The sequence below is a fragment of the Ascaphus truei genome, chromosome 1 (assembly GCF_040206685.1).
Source record: "Ascaphus truei isolate aAscTru1 chromosome 1, aAscTru1.hap1, whole genome shotgun sequence".
Lineage (NCBI taxonomy): Eukaryota > Metazoa > Chordata > Amphibia > Anura > Ascaphidae > Ascaphus > Ascaphus truei.
Genome location: NC_134483.1, coordinates 53,491,380 through 53,512,014, shown reverse-complemented (window position 1 = coordinate 53,512,014; position 20,635 = coordinate 53,491,380). Strand labels below are relative to the sequence as shown.

General features: G+C 45.2%; 1 protein-coding gene across 3 annotated transcripts in view; it reads right to left on the bottom strand.

Moving 5' to 3' along the window:
• NIPBL (NIPBL cohesin loading factor) overlaps window positions 1-20,635 on the bottom strand; it is a 158,684-nt gene that overhangs the window by 66,850 nt on the left and 71,199 nt on the right. For all 3 annotated transcript variants that reach the window (XM_075588338.1, XM_075588356.1, XM_075588348.1), the window contains exons 3-8: window positions 12,845-13,010; window positions 9,893-10,029; window positions 5,074-5,173; window positions 3,791-3,942; window positions 1,697-1,857; window positions 253-346 (exon numbers count right to left, since the gene is read on the bottom strand). In XM_075588338.1, coding sequence (XP_075444453.1) covers window positions 253-346; window positions 1,697-1,857; window positions 3,791-3,942; window positions 5,074-5,173; window positions 9,893-10,029; window positions 12,845-13,010 — 810 coding nt within the window. The remainder of the gene's footprint in view (window positions 1-252; window positions 347-1,696; window positions 1,858-3,790; window positions 3,943-5,073; window positions 5,174-9,892; window positions 10,030-12,844; window positions 13,011-20,635) is intronic.

Genomic DNA, 20,635 nt, shown 5'->3' with positions numbered 1-20,635 from the left:
TGAAATATTAACGCACATAAAGACATTCATTACCCAATTGGGATTAAAGAGCATCATCGGTAAACGTGTGCCCACAGGTGCAATCACTATAGGGAACCTTGTATGTAATGCATTCTCTGTATTCTTAAAAGCAGCAGCTTTAAAACAGGCTTGTGATATACAGTACTGTTCGAACAATGGCACACATCTCCAACCACGTGGCCACACAAAAAGGAGTGAAGCAGTTGTGCGAGATTAGAAGTAGAACGGCACCTTTTGGGGTCCCTTCACTTCCTGCAGGGGAGCACACGGACTGTGGGGACCGCAGAGAAAAGGGGGCAGCGTTTCTTATTGAAGAATCGCTATCCTAAAATCAAAAAGAAGGAGAGAAAAAATGATCACACAACATATTTGAAGGTGCATACATTTTATGTTCACATAGCGCATACAAAGCACAGACCATGCGGTTACATAAAGTATTCAGAAAACGTCCTATCTACAATAAATGTTTTACAACTGGTGGAACAATAAAGTATACATGAAACATTATATACAGTGTTCAACAAACCTATACATTTGCACGCCCCGGGCGAGTGGATTTAACATCGTGGCGAGCTCCTATTGGCCCAAGCAGCACACGTGTGGTACTAGGTGGCAAGTAGATTTTTTGGTGATTTGTTGACCACTGATTATATATATCAGCAATATAATATCAATTAGTCCCAGCTGTCATTCGTGAGCAGTAGAGATATCAATCAAGCTCAAAATAATGTTCCATGTAAGTATGTAAACATAGAAATGTAGATTTCTAATAACAGTGACAGGAGGTTGGGTGTCTGAACCGTCACATTCCCAATCTCTGGCAATGTAACTATTTCATATCTTCCAGTTGCTTTCTAGGGTGGAAACCGGACGCAGTGGGACCAAAGGCTAAGGAAGCTGTGGTGCTAATAATTAGAGCTTGGGTCATTAGTTAATGAAGTGAAAATAACAAATCTTGAAAATCTGGCCTTTTGGTTTCTCTTGTGAACGAAATCTTCTAAAAGGAAGGTGACGGCATTTCAGTCAACATGATGGACGCTGACTGGAGGTTGCATACAAATCATCAATTATAAAACATGGAGAACAGATTTTTGGGCTGCATGACAAGTGATACAAGATTTGGCTTTTTAGCTCAAAGAAACCTAAGTTGTAAAAGGTTAAAGTCCTTTAAAATTTTCCATCTCGTAAATGTGAGCCATTCTTGAATAAAAGCGTGTTATACACTTGGCTTTTCATTTAATCGCCATAGTGGAATTTAAAATGTTAATGGTATAATACTGGCGGTCTTTCAACTAGCTTCAGTGTTACAGGGTCATGGTAAACGAAACGACACAATGCTACAAAGATCATTACGGTCTGGAACATTGTGGAGGTGAAGCACAGTAAGGCTCCGGCCCGTCTTACCTCCACACCGGCGACCTGGCGGTGCGTGCGCAGTTTAAAGCCACGATCGGCGTACTGTAGGGGAGCGCGGGGCCATGATGGGGGCGGGGCCATGACGGGGCATATCTGCCCTCCCATTGGTGCATGCCGACCATGTGATCGCGTCACGGGAAGACAAAATTCTTGTATTCCTTGCCAACATACGCATCACAGCGCTTTGCGCGCCCGCACTCTCACAGCCACTGGGGCCTGCCCCATAGTGGGCAGTGACAAACACACACACACTACATACCTCACTTCCCATCCTATGTACCATCTGTAGGTAGTCCTCATTGGTGCTATGCCTTGCATTATCTGCATGGTGATTTGATGAATTGCCCGATAGCTGACCAGAGACTTTATTTTCATGCATGCTTCTTAGCCCACCTGCAACAATAGGACTGGAAACAGAAGCTGAGAAGGGGGGGAGGGGAGTGAGAGAGGGGGGAGAAGGGAAGCGAGAGAGGGGGGAGAAGGGAAGCGAGAGGGGGGAGAAGGGGAACGAGAGAGGGGGGAGAAGGGGAACGAGAGAGGGGGGAGAAGGGGAACGAGAGGGGGGAGAAGGGGAACGAGAGAGGGGGGAAAGACAGAGATAGGGGAGAAGGGGAACGAGAGAGGGGGAGAAGGTTAACGAGAGAGGGGGAGAAGGCGAACGAGAGAGGGGGAGAAGGCGAACGAGAGAGGGGGAGAAGGGGAACAAGAGAGGGGGAGAAGGGGAACGAGAGAGGGGGAGAAGGGGAACGAGAGAGGGGGAGAAGGGGAACGAGAGGGGGAGAAGGGGAACGAGAGAGGGGGAGAAGGGGAACGAGAGAGGGGGAGAAGGGGAACGAGAGAGGGAGGGGAACGAGAGAGGGGGGGGAAAGAGGGAACGAGAAATGGGGGAGGGGGGGAGAAAGGGGGAGGGAGAGATGGGGGTGTGAGAGGGGGAGGGAGAGAGAGAGGCAAGTGATTGTTTTCACAAGTTTTTGCATAACAAAACACACTAGCAGCAGAGTTTAACAATCTCGAACCTATTCTCAGGATGCAAACATTATCAGATTTTGTGAAACCCAATGAATATGAAAACCAGTCCCATTAGTGCATAGTGATGAAATTCTACTGATAAAAACATCAATATGTATACACATAGTATGTCAATCACATAGCTTTATTATAATGCTGATCTTTAATCAATTTGATCCAAGTAAAGACAATGGATTTCAGCTATGAACATTCTACTGACAAACGATTGCCGTTAACCATATAACAATACAAATCACTTTCATATCAATTGATTGCACGACCCACCACTGCATAGCTTTTATTTATGCAAAGGGAGTGCGAAACTTAGATCAATCCATGTTGACACTTGTATTGTATAAACAGCACATTATGCAGTGCCAATTTAAAATAGAAGTTGATTGCAAAACGGCTTACCTCCTTTTGTGTCTGTATAGGATTGCATGTATTATGTCTGACTATTCACAAATACCAATAGCCTGGTGTGACTGCCAAGGAGGGCTTGCAATGTACCCTTTAACCCAGTGTTTCTTAACTCCAGTCCTCAGGGAACCCCAACAGGTCAGGTCTTAAGGATATCCCTGCATTACTGAGCCGCTGATTGACCCACCTGCGCTGAAGCAGGGATATCCTTAAGACCTGATGGGGTTCCCTGGGGACTGGAGTTGAGAAACACTGCTTTAACCCATCATATCCATACCATCAATAGATTGGATATAGGTTTGTCTACAACATAGAAAAGTTGTCCATGATTATCACATGGATCGTATAAAGTGTTTGCAAAAATGGTAGTCTTTCTACCAAAAGCTAGAACATGGTTCCTAATCTCCTTTACTTAGGAGTAATAGGTAATAGAACAGGATACAACATTGAATTTCAGTTGTAGACCAATCTGACACCAGAACATTGTATATTGGCGACAGGGAAAATGTCTATTGAAATCACTGCAGACTGTGAAACTCTGAAATGCACCAATTTCCCTGCAGGGTTCGAGGCACCGGGCCTTCTAATCATCGTTCATACACGTATTGTTTTCCAAACGTAACAGGTGCCGTGTAACAGGGCCAGTTGCCAGATAGTCTTTCTGTCCAAATAATAGCAATGCACTGAAGTGGGATAAAGCACTTAACAGGTGCCACATAACACTGCCAGTTGATTGATTTAACTGCTTTCTCTCTTGCATATAGAATACAGTTGAAGTCAAATGCTATAATAATAACATTAGCACCCATTGTAAATCCTACATTACAATCAGTACCAAATATTTGCTAGCTGCTCAGCTGGGAAACTCCCATTGCTACCATCACTCCCTTCTAGCTGGCCCTACACAAATCCCATCTCTTCTTACCTTGTTGCATCTGAGGATGTTGCGTGTAACTTCCAGGATGGGAATATGGCATGTATCCTGCAGGGCTTTGGGGAGCATATGGACTAGGAACAGGGCTGTTCTGTTGGCCAATAAACCTGTTTGTAGAACTGGTTTGAGGTGGCACAAATCGACTGAAAAAGAAACAAAACAAAAACCAATACGCTTTAAAGCACCAATTCTCACAAAGAAAACATTAAAGATTCTTAACCAGGGGGTTACCTGGTACCCAAGTTATTTAAAGTTTTTTGGGCCACTGACAGAAAAAATACAAACATGGCAGCTGCGTTCCAAAGAGAAAGCTGCAATATCATTGTTGCAGCTTTCTATTGGCAGCCTCGGATCGAACATGACAAAGATTTCAGTCCGGGAGGAAAGGATATTATCCCTCGGACAAGGTGTGTAATATCTTGGGAACCAGGGTGGTCTCCATAATCAACTTCAGGGGACACCCAGGTACAGGTGATTACACCCCATGGCCCCCCAAAAAACATCAGAACAGTACAGAACCCTAGATGTTTCTTTAAAATCAAATACTCAAATAATTTTTAGGTCCGGATTATTTAAATATATAACAAATTCAGTATAAAAGTGACCACCAGGATGACATTGGGATAATATAATTTGTTGAAATATTTCAAGACCAGGAGATAGAAAAACAAGTTACTAAGTAGCCCTTAATCATATGCAAATGGGAGGTCAAGTTTTATTAACGAACCCCACCGTTATGTATTGAACTCACGATTTTTACCAATTCTGGGTAATGTTAACTTTTCCCAACAGAATGAATGAAATGGCACACAAAAAAACACCGTCATAAATGCTGCCTATTCTATCGGACGAGAAATGTCCCGTTTGATCATATCAGAGTATTTGGCAGTTTATGACTACTGGTAGAGACATGTCTTGTGATTTAACACATGTATTTTGTATTTTAAAAATTTGGCTGCCAAAACTTGTGCCATCAAATGACCCATTCCCTCTTAGAACAGCGGACATGAGACGCCAGGGAAGGAGAGCTCAAAGACGGTCAGATGGAACACTGTTTTTGGAAAGACCGTGCCCTGCAATATAGAGACTTACACATACGTATACAGTAACACAGCTCTGTTCAACCATGTGCTCGGCAAACACGTGCCAGTCAAGCATTGAGTAGTTGGCACTTGAGAAAAGGATTGAGAAATACTGCTTTAACCTAATAAATATACTATATTAAATGAGGGACTATTGCGTAGTTCAGTTGGCGAGCTAGACGGTGGAATTACCTGGAAGGGCTATGTGAGATAGTGGTTTGTTGATAATTGGAAGATGCAGGGCTGCCATGCATGGAATTCTGGGGAAGTTTATACTGAGGCATCAGCATCCCTGGGAAAACAAAATAGAAATACTTTATAAATACAATTGTAATCCATCGTAGTTTCAAACTAAAAAAACAACTTAATTTAACTGGCTTCCTTAAAACAAATGTAATCATTCTTAAAGCAAAGATTTGGCATTTCTGCTTTAATCCTAAACCCAACATTAATCCAAGCGCAACTTTAGCTCCACTCCTGGAGGAAGCACAGCTCGGGACTGCTGCTCTTTTGCATCCACTAGCACAAGGGACAGGAGTGTCACTCCCAAGAAACTAATCAAAGGACTCACTGATGGTTGGGTCTTTAAAAAAAACCTAGTACATGACCATGGGGAACGCCACAAGCTAAATCTAAACCCTAGGATTGATACGCAATGCGTAATCCCCAAAAAAGGGTGAACTGCCGGAAAAATAAGACCATTAAAAAAAAAACATAACCTGATACCACAAGTCTCAACTTAATGCAATAGGACAATGTCAAAATGTCTCAACAAGACAAATTGCACCTGTCCAACCAGGCTCCATTTCACACTGTACATCATGTAGCGATAGTTTAGGAGCAGATTGGGCAAAAGCTAGCAGCTCAGGAAATATTAATTCTTGTAATCTGTACAGTGTGGAGACTATACACATTTTCCCATATATTGTGAAAGAACGAGGATGATTTAATTTGGTCTGTAGTTGATCATTTCTTTGTGGAGTAATGCTGGCAATTTGCCACGGTTTCATGATAAATCCAGCAAAGTTCCTTTAAATAAATAAGAGATTTATTCAAATCAGGACACTGAGCTGGGAAAAACATGCACCCACATCTGTCAGGACACTGAGCTGGGAAAAACATGCACCCACATCTGTCAGGACACTGAGCTGGGAAAAACATGCACCCACATTTGTCTGGACAATGTTGGCTACTTAACCTTATGAGACTCTTTCCATCCTCAAGTTTTATTTAGGTCACTGAAAAAAGAGACTTGTTTGATCACTGTCAAATTTGTATCTTACCTTCGCTGTTTGTTTGTTACTTGTTCTTCCCCTGATTATACTGTGTGAAATGTACTCCAACACAAATCCAGAGTGTTATTTAAGTAATAATCCCCGAAGAATAGGGCATTATTGGCCAGTAATGCCCTGTTCTGAGGGGATTATTACAATTATAGGCTAAATGTAGGCTTTTTTAAAATTTATTTTTACATTTTTCATAAAAAAGAGACACTTTTGTAGTCATATTGATTTTTATCAGCATGAAAGTCTACATTCTTTTACTGCACGTGTTTATTTAAAGGAAATTGTCATACACACAGCCCACTCTATACACACACACAGCCCACTCTACACACACACACAGCCCACTCTACACACACACACAGCCCACTCTACACACACACACACACAGCCCACTCTATACACACACACACAGCCCACTCTATACACACACACACAGCCCACTCTATACACACACAGCCAGCCCACTCTATACACACACAGCCAGCCCACTCTATACACACACACAGAGACACACACACACACACACACACACACACACACACACACACACACACACACACACACAGCACACTCTACACCTACACACACAGCCCACTCTACACACACACACACACTGCAACCCCCTCTATATACAAACACACTCTGCAGCTCCCCATACACAGTGCAGCCCCCCCTCCTCTACACCCAAACAAACACACTGCAGTTCTCCTCCAACCTCTACTCACAAAACACACACAGCAGCCCCCCCTCTACACCCACAAACTCACACTGCAGGCCCCTGTAAACCCACAAAACTGTACACACACACACACACACACACACACACACACACACACACACACACACACACACACACACACACACACACACACTGCAGCCCCCCTCTAGACCCACCAAACACACTGCAGACACACACATCAACAAAACAGACTGCAGCCCCCCCTACATCCACAAAACACACACCAGCAGCCCCCCTCTACACCCACTGCAGCCCCCTGTAAACCCCCCCCCCCCCACACACACACACAAAACTCTGCACCCCTCCTCCACCCACAGTGCAGCTCCCCCTATGCACCCACAAAACACACTGCAGAGACACACACAAACCAACAAAACAGACTGCCACCTCTACATCCACAAAACACACACCAGCAGCCCCCTCTCTACACCCACTACAGCCCCCTGTAGACCCACACACTGCAGACACACACACACCACTGCACCCCTCCTCCACCCACAAAACACACACTGAAGACACACTGCAGCCCCCCTCTACACCAACAAAACACACAGACACCAACAAAACAGACTCTGCTGCCCCCTCTACACCCACACTGACACAAACCTTTCCCCTCATTCTACTGTGGGAGCTCTCTGCAAGCAGGGAGGGGGAGGAGTCAGTGCCTGGCGCAGGCAGGGAGGGGGAGGAGTCAGTGCCTGGCGCAGGCAGGGAGGGGGAGGAGTCAGTGCCTGGCGCAGGCAGGGAGGGGGAGGAGTCAGTGCCTGGCCGCAGGCAGGGAGGGGGAGGAGTCAGTGTCTGGCGCAGCCAGGGAGGGGGAGGAGTCAGTGCCTGGCCGCAGGCAGGTAGGGGGAGGAGAAAGTTCCTGACCGCAGGCAGGGAGGGGGAGGAGTCAGTGCCTGGCTGCAGGCAGGGAGGGGGAGGAGTCAGTGCCTGGCCGCAGGCAGGTAGGGGGAGGAGAAAGTTCCTGACCGCAGGCAGGGAGGGGGAGGAGTCAGTGCCTGGCTGCAGGCAGGGAGGGGGAGGAGTCAGTGCCTGGCTGCAGGCATGGTGGGGGAGGAGAAAGTGTCTGGCTGCACGCAGGGTGGGGGGGGAGAAAGTGTCTGGCTGCAGGCAGGGAGGGGGAGGAGAAAGTGTCTGGCTGCAGGCAGGGTGGGGGAGGAGAAAGTGTCTGGCTGCAGGCAGGGTGGGGGAGGAGAAAGTGTCTGGCTGCAGGCAGGGAGGAGTCAGTGTCCGGCTGCAGGCAGGGAGGAGTCAGTGTCCGGCTGCAGGCAGGGTGGGGGAGGAGTCAGTGCCTGGCTGCAGGCAGCGAGGGGGAGGAGTCAGTGTCCGGCTGCAGGCAGGGTGGGGGAGGAGTCAGTGCCTGGCTGCAGGCAGGGAGGGGGAGGAGTCAGTATCTGGCTGCAGGCAGGGTGGGGGAGGAGTCAGTGCCTGGCTGCAGGCAGGGTGGGGGAGGAGAAAGTGTCTGGCTGCAGGCAGGGTGGGGGAGGAGAAAGTGTCTGGCTGCAGGCAGGGAGGGGGAGGAGTCAGTGCCTGGCTGCAGGCAGGGAGTGGGAGGAGAAAGTGCCTGGCTGCAGACAGGGTGGGGGAGGAGTCAGTGTCTGGCTGCAGACAGGGTGGGGGAGGAGTCAGTGCCTGGCTGCAGGCAGGGTGGGGGAGGAGAAAGTGTCTGGCTGCAGGCAGGGTGGGGGAGGAGAAAGTGTCTGGCTGCAGGCAGGGAGGGGGAGGAGTCAGTGCCTGGCTGCAGGCAGGGAGTGGGAGGAGAAAGTGTCTGGCTGCAGGCAGGGTGGGGGAGGAGAAAGTGTCTGGCTGCAGGCAGGGAGGGGGAGGAGTCAGTGCCTTGCTGCTGTCTCCAGTCCAATCACCTCCCCTGTCTGAGAGCTGATCTCACTCTTTGTGAATGAAAACTGAAAGCCAATTGGCTGAAAACTTGGCAGGGTGATAATGCCTGGAATTTTAACCAATCAGAGACCAAGGATTTCAATAATGCCCAGAATGTACCAGCTTTAGCCTATAATTCAATATATTAAATGAACAAAATGTATAAGAAAATAAAATTCCAATCTAGACTAGAATCAAGAAACTCAACGTATCTTTAATAAATAACTGTATGCTGAAGAAATGTCAGGTAAAAGTCCCTGAGAACCGCAAGTGATCAGTTTAGAGATTTGTTTTGACTTGTAAATGTACGTCAATGAAAATCGGCTTAAGTGCGGAGGTCTTTCTTTTCTCCAAATATAACAAAACGGACTGAATCAAACACACTGAAACCTAAAGTCCTATTTATCCAGAGAAGAAAAAGTAGCACTAGGCAGTGCAATGATTCATACTCCCCTCACCCAACATTCAGGCCTTAAATGACAGAGTTATTATCATAGAGCCAAATTCAACTTGGCAACTCTTCTAGTAAAAGGTTCTACATTCAGTCATCTAGTAAATGAACAGGCTCCAAACTACTGATCTAGCCAATATTTAGACGCTGGACATACATTTTACCATTCTGTACTTTGTTCAATGAAATACATTTTTTTTGAGAAATGTAATTTATTATTTTTATACGCATTATAAATGCTTCTAAAGGTCTTTGACAATCATTGATATTTCTCCCTTATAACACAAAGGGTGTTAGATACCGATTACTCCTTGTCGTGCAAGCCCGTAAATGCCAAAGTAAAACGTGAATCACAATAGAGAGGTCAGAGAATAGAGACACGCAGATTTAGGGTTAGGGTAACAGCAATACTGCAAATCAGACAATGTGACGGATCCGAAAGAGGTTCTCCTGGTGTTCGCATGAGGTGACCCCGATGACTCATAATATGCAACACAGGACTTCTGAAACAAAACAACTCTATGAAATCAGCTAATTGCGAATTCAGATCTAATACAATGATCCTTGTCACAACATTCATTGGACCTTATTTTGCAAGGAAGCTGTTGGAGTAAGAGCCTATCTGAGAAATGCACTGCACCCCGCCTCTCTTACCGCTTTGCACTTGCACCCCGTATCTGTTCTGCAGACTCTTCTCCCTGAAAACATTGGGATTCCTGGCCAGGGTGGCCTGCAGCAGGACCGGGATGTCTCCTTCGGGGTCATCACTCCCGAGGTTATCCTTCAGCTCTCTGTCAGTGACAGGAAGAGGAAAAGAAAAGCAACGTAAGAAACGTTGTTGGGAAAGGAAAACTACACACATCCTTGCCTAGAGATACACATGCAATTGGTGTGATTTAGCATTGAACACGTGGTCTGGGAAAGCCAGGCAGGCTGCCTTTGTGGCAGGTCAAATTCAAATGGTAAAACTTTAGTAAATATTTGCTTTTACCACTTCTTATCTCGGCTCATCGTTCTGTCCAGAGAAATAATAGCAATGCATGGAATTGGGTTACAGCAGTGAACACAGCGCGAACGGCAGGGGTGTGTTTAAGGCATTAAAATGTAGGTAGCTGGCATCTTTAAAAGTACATGCATCAAACAAACACAGATAGGCACTTTATCAGTTTCATTGGTTCCTTGGTAACCAAATACTCTGAAGACTTTATGATCTTTACCTATTCTCCATCATAACATTTAGGGGATTATTCATAAAACTGCAATAGTGCTAATCGGGGGCTATCGCATGGAAACTCCCATTTCATGGAAACATTTATCGCTGAAGAGGCGTTTAGCACCTGATGCTCAGCTAAGAGAAAATAAAAAAATACAAATATCTATGTATATCCCTATATTCCCTGGATTAGCCCTAAATTAGTTTTTATAAGTATGTAATGCACACAGCGAAACAAAATAGGTTCCATGAATCACTGCAGTAACAGGGATGCTACGTTTCAGTGCAATGCAATTCCCCTTAACACATTGTGAAGTACTTGCATATTTTTAATTCTATTTTGAGAACGTATTGATGTAAACCACATTTCTACAACACATTTTGTTTTAATGATGCCACTGATTTTCTAAAAACTGCTTTCAAGCTCAGTCTTGATCAGTGAAAGCTCGGCTGTGTCCCCTTTACTTAACTACAGTAGGTGCAAGACCCTAGCTAACCCTTAACTCAGGGGTGTGCAAACTTTTCCTCCTGCGCACCCCTCCCCGGCGTCAAATGACACTGACTACCAGTTTGTGCACCCCTGACTTAACCGGGCTTTTTTTCAGTTGCGCACAATTTCTCTGAAATGTTTTAAATTCTTTCATATATCAATTTATGAACCAACTGGGAGACATCGTGCTACCTAGCCAAGTACTCTCACTTATTAAAACACTAACATAAATCCTCACTTAGAACGGCTTTATTTCAATAAAATACAACATGAAAAGCAGCCTCTGCTGTTGAAGAATATGCAGTGCAAATAAAAACGAGCATTGTTTTTAAAAAAAAACAAACAAAATCAAATAAAAACTGATGGAGAATAAATTTGCCCCTGGCATGTTTCATTTTTTCAAACAATTCTGTTCACCTGGAAGAAAAATGATTCTAACAACACAGCATGTTTTCCTCTTACGCCTTTAAACACTAATGTTTCCTTCATCTGTGCTGCAAGGTTTATAAAAGGCACGGAGGACATCAGTGGGGATCAATAGCGGTAATTCAGGATGGTTCCAGCAGCCAGAGAATTACATTTAGAGAACTGGTAGCATGTGGTCACAGCCAATCGGTTACCTTACTCGTGTGTAGGAAGTGGGCACACACATCAAATTGTACCGGATGCACTCAGCAAAAATGCTATTGGTGGTATTTATGGGGAGACAAAACTGTGCACAGTAACCCACGCATCACTGCTGCCTGTGAAGCTATTCCAATCGTGGCAACGATAAACAATAAGATTATCTACACAGTGCCCACAAGGAGGATAAAGGTTAGTGTCGTCTGCCTTTCAAACTCCTGCGAGGGCATTGAAGCAATATTACATGCATTGTATTTGTAAGGGACACCGGAGGCCAGAAATGCTTCAGCTACCATAGGTATGTTAGAAACAATTTCTGGTCTAACACAAACAAATCCTAAATAACGGTGTGTCATGGTGGTACATGTGTGACCAATGAAACAAAGCAGAATCTTCACCGATCAATCACAGGAGGACGGATTGATCGGCAGCTTAGATAATTACATTGCCGTAAAGGCAATGAAATGCTGTATTTATTAAAGCAACCAACAACAAAATAAGGTAAGCGGCAAGGACTCAAATTCCGTGTTAGAATCATGCCCTGAGCATCACAAGCTAGTTTTTTTTTTCTACTGCTAAGAAACCTGATTGTATTAATGTCTAGTGCCTGAGATTAACATGGTGACCTGGAGACTGCCGTGGGCACTGGCGAGAGCTTCATTTCAACTTCCCAGACATGTCATATTTTAAAGCGCTTCATGAACAAAGCATAAAATTTAAAAATAAAAACCGCTTTCCACAAGGGAAGAAGAGATTTCTACAGTATAAAATGCAAGGAAATTGGGAATCAGCACAGACTGCTGCTTTAAGCAGCTCTTGTAGTCTTTGGCCGCATCTATAGGGGAACGCGCTAGCTTCCGCACTCCTCCGTGACGTGGGGTTTCGAAATTCCAAACTTGTTTGAATTGTGAAGCACATATGCATTGGCGTCATAGTGTCTGTTTCTGCGCGAGCTACGTAGCTCGCACCGTATCCTGCAATATGGACGCACACTAACTAATATGGCTGCAGGTCTTAGTAATACACCTTTCAGTGGTAAATTAGGCTTAAACTCAGGTTTTTAGCTATGTAGATATAACCCAGAAGAAAATAAGCAGTTTTTCATCCAAAGGAGCTATTGTCATTAGCATTGCTGTAGGCCACAACACTAAAAGGTGTAATCAACCACATTTAAAAGGGATCAGGTAGTAATGTACAAAAATATATGTACATCTACGAGTTGCTAGAATAACACAATATTTAAGGTTTCCCACTGAAGTACAGACATTCAGTTACATACATGTGATCTGTTGACACCTGATTGAGGCTATGAACAAGCTGCGACACCAGAGGCTCATCCCTACAGGCCAGAAGGCAGTTCACCTCTTCTGCTATCCGTCCATTGAAGAGGAGGCTTTTTGTCGTCGTAGCAGGTAAGGGAGATGGAAGAGGCAGCTGGTTCAATACTACGTTGGAGAAAACAAAACAAATATATAAATAAATGTAACAGCGGCAGATAGGACAAAATGATTTACTTTAATATCACATAATGGCCTGGAGTTGTATTTTATAAAATGTATAAAAAAAAGTTACGTGTCTATTTTAAACTTGTGGCAATTAGTCGTCCTTAATAGAGAAAACAACGTTTGAAAGAATAGTAGAGATCACTAAAGCTCTATAATGCTGTACAAGTTGTGGTGTTAGTATAACATCAAGCCCGGGTCAGCAGGCAAAATGTTACCATGTACAATATCCTAAGAAGCATATCATTTTAATTTGTTTCAGCAAAGGAGACGGCAATGTGCACCTGTCACTTCAGCAGCCAAAGCCTACACATTAAACTGTGCATCTTCAGCTGAGAAATGGAAGTTCTACATTTTAATGAAGTAGTAAGGAATATTCTGCTCCAAACACTGTACAGCAATACCAGATAATGTAACACGCCTCCCGCTTACACGCCAAAACCATGTAAAACTGCTCCCGCTTACACGCCAAAACCATGTAAAACTGCTCCCGCTTACACTCCAAAACCATGTAAAACTGCTCCCGCTTACACGCCAAAACCATGTAAAACTGCTCCCGCTTACACGCCAAACCCATGTCAAACTGCTCCCCATTACACGCCAAAACCATGTCAAACTTCCCCCGCTTACACGCCAAAACAATGTCAAACTGCTCCCGCTTACACGCCAAAACCATGTAAAACTGCTCCCGCTTACACGCCAAAACCATGTCAAACTGCTCCCCGTTACACGGCAAAACCATGTAAAACGGCTCCAACTTTCACGCCAAAACCATGTAAAACTTCCCCCGCTTACACGCCAAAACCATGTAAAACTGCTCCCGCTTACACGCCAAAACAATGTCAAACTTCCCCCGCTTACACGCCAAAACCATGTAAAACTTCCCCCGCTTACACGCCAAAACATTGTCAAACTGCTGCCGCTTACACGCCAAAACCATGTAAAACTGCTCCCGCTTACACGCCAAAACCATGTAAAACGGCTCCAACTTACACGCCAAAACCATGTAAAACTTTCCCCGCTTACACGCCAAAACAATGTCAAACTGCTGCCGCTTACACGCCAAAACAATGTCAAACTGCTCCCGCTTACACGCCAAAACAATGTCAAACTGCTCCCGCTTACACGCCAAAACCATGTAAAACTGCTCCCGCTTACACGCCAAAACCATGTCAAACTGCTCCTGCTTACACGCCAAAACCATGTCAAACTGCTCCCACATACACGCCAAAACCATGTCAAACTTCCCCCGCTTACACGCCAAAACAATGTAAAACTGCTCCTGCTCACATGTAAAACTGCTCCCGCTAACACGCCAAAACAATGTAAAACTGCTCCCCGTTACACGCCAAAACAATGTCAAACGGCTCCCGCTTACACGCCAAAACAATGTCAAACTGCTCCCGCTTACACGCCAAAACAATGTCAAACTGCTCCCGCTTACACGCCAAAACCATGTAAAACTGCTCCCCGTTACACGCCAAAACAATGTCAAACTGCTCCCCGTTACACGCCAAAACAATGTCAAACTGCTCCCCGTTACACGCCAAAACAATGTCAAACTGCTCCCCGTTACACGCCAAAACAATGTCAAACTGCTCCCCGTTACACGCCAAAACAATGTCAAACTGCTCCCAGTTACACGCCAAAACAATGTTTACAATTCTTCCCGTTTCCAAGAAGGGAGTTACATGATCAGTGTCTTTAGTGAAATGAAATCGCAACTTTTATACAGAATTCCTCTCCGCATTTAATTTACGTTTGCAATATTTGTGAACCAAACAAACTAGGCAACAAATGAATGAAGGTTTAACAGATGCTTTGAAGTTACCAATTATCAGGCGAGAAACTGGGCTGAAATCCTAATGTATTTTCACCCCCAACTAAACCCTGAGAACTGTATCAGTGGTTAGAAAGCTGCACAAGATCCAATAGCAATGACACGTTTTCGAAAATATGCTTTCGCTTGTGTGAAAAATAAACTATGTAAAAGTTATCCTCAGAATTTAACTTAAGAGCAATCATAGAAATAAATGGCACACCACTGTTAATAAAGACTTGCAAGTATAATTGTGCTTCTGGTGCTTACCTCCTAATGGTCCCGGCGTCTCACGGCTGGACCTGATAATGGCACAAAAATGAAGGAAAGGAGGAGCACAAAACTTCAATAAGGTGTTCACAGCATCAGAGCTTTAGTACAGATAACGTTTCAGGACTAATGTGTCCCTTCCTGTTGGGTCTGAGGAAGGGACACATTAGTCCTGAAACGTTATCTGTACTAAAGCTCTGATGCTGTGAACACCTTATTGAAGGTTTTCAAAACTCAAATCAAGTCTCCTGTGTGCTCCTCCTTTCCTTCATTTTTGCAGAATTTAACTTAACCAATTGATTAAAATAATGTATTCCAACTAAACCTGGTCCACACGGAAGTCATGTATAAATATTCATATAAAATATGCAATTAAATAAAGACAATATCCAGTAGTTAATATGGGCACTTTAGACAGACTCCCTGGATCTCTTAAATTGTAGATAAAAAAATAGAATTACCTCTGCTAAAACTACAGATTGTAATTAAAGAAGATTTAACCAGCAGACAGTTTAAAAACAGTACTTTGCCATAAAATTACTAGTTTTTACATTAATCTTCTCAGCGAAAGAAACATGTTGCAGGGCCGTGTGGCAGTAAATACATTAAGTAATAATCCCCGCAGAACAGGGCATTACTGGCCAATAATGCCCTGGCTGGATGAGCTGAAGACCAGAGGCGAAGCCGAGGGACGTTAACCCAGCCAGGGCATTATTGGCCAGTAATGTCCTGGTCTGCTGGGATTATTACTATTATTGGCTAAATGTAGGCTTATTTTAATTTTATTTTTTACATTTTTTCATAAAAAAATACAATTTTGTAGTCATTGATTTTTATCAGCATGCTTGTCTACATTCTTTTGCTTTTACTGCAATTTTATTGAAAGGAAATTGTACATACACACAGTCTCTCTCCTGCAGTCCCCCCTACACACTGCGGGCCCACCTCCTCTACAATCACAAAACACACATCACACATAGCAGCCCCCTTCTACACTCACAAAATACACACAGCAGCCTCCTCTACATCCACAAACACACACTGTAAACCCACCAAACTGCAGACACAAACACACTCTACAGACCTCCTCCACCTTCTACACCCACTGATACACACTGCAGCCGCCCTGTAAACACACACTGCAGACACAAAAAAACACCCTGCACGCCTCCTCCACCCACAAAACACACATACTGAAGACACACACACACTGCAGCCCCCCTCTACACCTACAAAACACACACAGCAGATACACATACAACAAAAACACTCTGCTGCCCCTCTACACCGACAAACATACACTGTAAACCCACAAAACTGCAGACACAAACACTCTGCAGCCCTCCTCCATTCTCTACACCAGCGGTGCGCAATCTGTGGGGCGCGACCCCCAGGGGGGGCGCGAGACTGCCGACGGGGGGCGCGGGGTTTACAGAGGCCCCGCGCGCTTCCCGAAGGCACTTAAATTAAGTGCCGGGGGAGCTGCAGGGCCTCTGTAAACCATACTTACCCGTGGCTCCAGCGGCTTCCTCCCGGCGTCGCCATGGCAACGCGGCGTCAAAATGACGCTGCGAGGTCATGTGACGTCACGTTGCTATGGCAACGTGACGTCATTACGCCGGAGCGCGGGTAAGTTGGGGTTGGGGGGGGGGCGCGGGAGCGAGGGGACAGCCGTCAGGGGGGCGCAGGGAAAAAAGTTTGCGCCCCCTGCTCTACACCCACTGACACACTGCAGCCCCCCTCTACACCCACAAAACACACAGCAGACACACACCAACAAAACAGACTGCTGCCCCCCTCTAAAATTCCACAAAACACACCAGCAGCCACCCTGTAAACCCACACTGCAGACACACAAAATACTCTGCACCTCTCCTCCACCCACAAAACACACACAGCAGACAAATATCAACAACATACTCTGCTGCCTCCTCTACACCCACAAAACACACAGCAGACACACACACACACACCCCAACAACAGACTGCTGCCCCCTCTACATCCACAAAACACCCTTTCCCCTCACTCTCCTGTGGGAAAGGAGTCAGTGTCTGGCTGCAGACAGGGTGGGGGAGGTGTCAGTGCCTGGCTGCAGGCAGGGTGGGGGAGGAGTCAGTGCCTGGCTGCAGACAGGGTGGTGGAGGTGTCAGTGCCTGGCTGCAGACAGGGTGGGGGAGGTGTCAGTGCCTGGCTGCAGACAGGGTGGGGGAGGTGTCAGTGCCTGGCTGCAGGCAGGGTGGGGGAGGTGTCAGTGCCTGGCTGCAGACAGGGTGGGGGAGGAGTCAGTGCCTGGCTGCAGACAGGGTGGTGGAGGTGTCAGTGCCTGGCTGCAGACAGGGTGGGGGAGGTGTCAGTGCCTGGCTGCAGACAGGGTGGGGGAGGAGTCAGTGCCTGGCTGCAGACAGGGTGGTGGAGGTGTCAGTGCCTGGCTGCAGACAGGGTGGAGGAGGAGTCAGTGTCTGGCTGCAGACAGGGTGGGGGAGGAGTCAATGTCTGGCTGCAGACAGGGTGGGGGAGGAGTCAGTGTCTGGCTGCAGACAGGGTGGGGGAGGAGTCAGTGTCTGGCTGCAGACAGGGTGGGGGAGGAGTCAGTGTCTGGCTGCAGGCAGGGTGGGGGAGGAGTCAATGTCTGGCTGCAGACAGGGTGGGGGAGGAGTCAGTGCCTGGCTGCAGGCAGGGAGGGGGAGGAGTCAGTGCCTGGCTGCAGACAGGGTGGGGGAGGAGTCAGTGCCTGGCTGCAGGCAGGGTGGGGGAGGAGTGCCTTGCTGCTGACTCCTGTCCAATCACCTCCCCTGTCCGAGAGCTGATCTCACTCTTTGTGGATGAGAACTGAAAGCTGATTGGCTGAAAAACTTGTCAGGGTGCCAAAAATTCCAGGCTATTACTGAAAGGATAATGCAAGGAATTTTAACCAATCAGAAAGCAGGGATTTCAATAATGCCAGGAATTTAACAGCTTTATCCTATAACAAAAGGTAATGCCCGTGATTAAAAATGTTTACATAAAGGACAATATTAAAATGCTTTATTAAAATAAACTGAAAAAGGACCGAGGAATTGTAAATAATCATGAATTGATGGGTTGAACTAGAACTACACGAAAATCTCAATGATTAACGAGATTGGGATGAAATATGGCTCTTGGTCAATGTAAATTGCTCAACAAATCCTTATACTAAAAGCTAAATCACAAATTGCCTTATTCCTATGTGGGAGGCTCAGATGCTCAGTGACTGCTTGGCTTTCTGCTTTATTGGATCTGTGGCATGGAGGTGTCCTGTGTACATACAGTATTTATTTCCTCACTTCATTTTTAGTTTAACGATTGAATGAAATAAATACATGAAAGCAGCAATCCTGCCGAGGACTAGTTATTTTGTGTTTTATTATTATTATTATTAATTCTACCTGCTTTTCTAAGACATTTGTACGTTTTTTTGTGTGGCAGTTTTGACACAAACACTACTAATGTTTGTACTCCAGCTGGCCATAATTGTAAACTATATAAAACTTTTCAAAAAGCGCTAATAAAAAACAAGTGCATTAATAATACAAAAAAGCGTATATAATATAAATATATTAATGTTAGTGAATAGATGTAGTGTATAAATCACAGCAATAAAAAGCAAAAATGAATGGCTTTAAACTAAATCAGCTGGAGCAACAACTCTAAGTCCAGCCTCCACCGGGGGTAAGCAAATAACTCCAGAAAAGCTCATAACAGTGCTCTTCCTGCTGGATTCAAAAGAACAGACAGACACTCACATGTAACACAAATGTTAGAGATGAAAATAAAAAAGAGGAGGGAAAAAAAATTTGATGGAGCAGCCACCCATGTGAAACACGTGGGATTGCAGACATATGAGTAACCGGAGGAAATTTCTCAGTCCCCGTTGTCGGTCCTGCACAAAACCGAGAACGACCCAGTGCGCATGTGTTGACACACACACACACACACACACACACACACACCATTTTGGTGAGTCTGTCTTAGGACGGAGATCCAACTGTACTGTGAGGAAGCGGTATCTGCATCCCTAGCGACCCTCGAGGATCCGTGCAGATCGAGGGGAGAGCTGAAGGAGAGTCTCCCAATATCACTAAATGCTTAAAAGAACATCTCAGATATGAGTGCAAGCATTGGATGTTTGCCAATACACTGATGAACTTTTGGAAACAAATTGCTGTTTCTTTTTTTCCTCTTCTCGCCCCCTTTTTGTTGTCATCTCTACCATTTCTGTTACATTTGAGTGTGTCTGAATGTAAGTTCTTTTGAACCCAGCAGGAAGCGCACGCTTCTGACTTTTTCAGGAGTACAAACATGGCTGCGGAGTCGCCAATAAAAAGCCGCAATGCCGGCGCCCTCGATGACGTTGCGGCTCTTTTAGCTGCCAGAGCCGAGACCTGACCCCCCGTCCATTTTGAGTTTGCCAGTTTGACGGGTATTTACATACATATACATACATACATACATACACAATATATACAATCAAACTAAACACAGTAAATGTCATGCCCATCTAACCTAAAGTTGATATTCACTAAGCTCAATCCCATGTGAACTGCCATTCAAGTCAATGCCAATTAAAGGAGCAATCCAAGCTGTTTTTTGTCTTTTCTTTTCATTTTTGAGAACAAGATTGAAGCAGGGTGTCTCCGGAGCTGAACCCCATTAATTTCAGCTCTGGGGACCCCCAGCCTCAAGAGATCCTAACCTCCGAAGGCAAACCAGGAACTTGTATTGATATGCTTCAGCACATTCTCAACCATAAGAGCATTCAGGAAAAGGCTTTACACATTGTAATTTCATTATTTACTAATAAAAACGAAATCTTTAGGACTGAAAGACTTACTCTTGTTCCCATTAATAAATGTCTAATATATTTTTTCAGCTTCACTCCGAGAAGTGCTAAAGGAGTAAGTGAGTGCACAAAAGGTATGCATATTGTACACTAATGTTATATGTATTTATGTGTGAGCTTATATAGATACGTGAAACTACATACACATTTTATCCCTATAGGTCTATTAAAATGGACATGTAAGTCACAACATAAATATTATCTACACACAATTCGTGTGTGTGTGTATATACACAAACAGGAGCGCACAGTGTCCCTCTCTCAGGCGCGCACACACCGTGTTGCTCTCTCTCAGACGCACACCACCCCCTGCCACAGGCCTTGACTCTCCCCGCCCCCAGACGGGCAATTTGCTCCAAACCCTCCCGCGATCTCTGCCTCTTGCTCTCGTTCTCCCCCCACAGAGCTGTGCAGCAGTGAATTGACCTGTGAATACCCACCTCTACCAGTGCACCAGATACGCGTGCAGTGATTGACAGCTCAGTCATTATCGCACACAGCACAGGTGCCGGGGTGGAGGGAAACATTTTAGGCGCCCGTGGGATTTTCCATCCCTGTATACACAGTCACACATACACAATGTGCTTCTTGCGCTAAATACTTTAAAACCCATGATA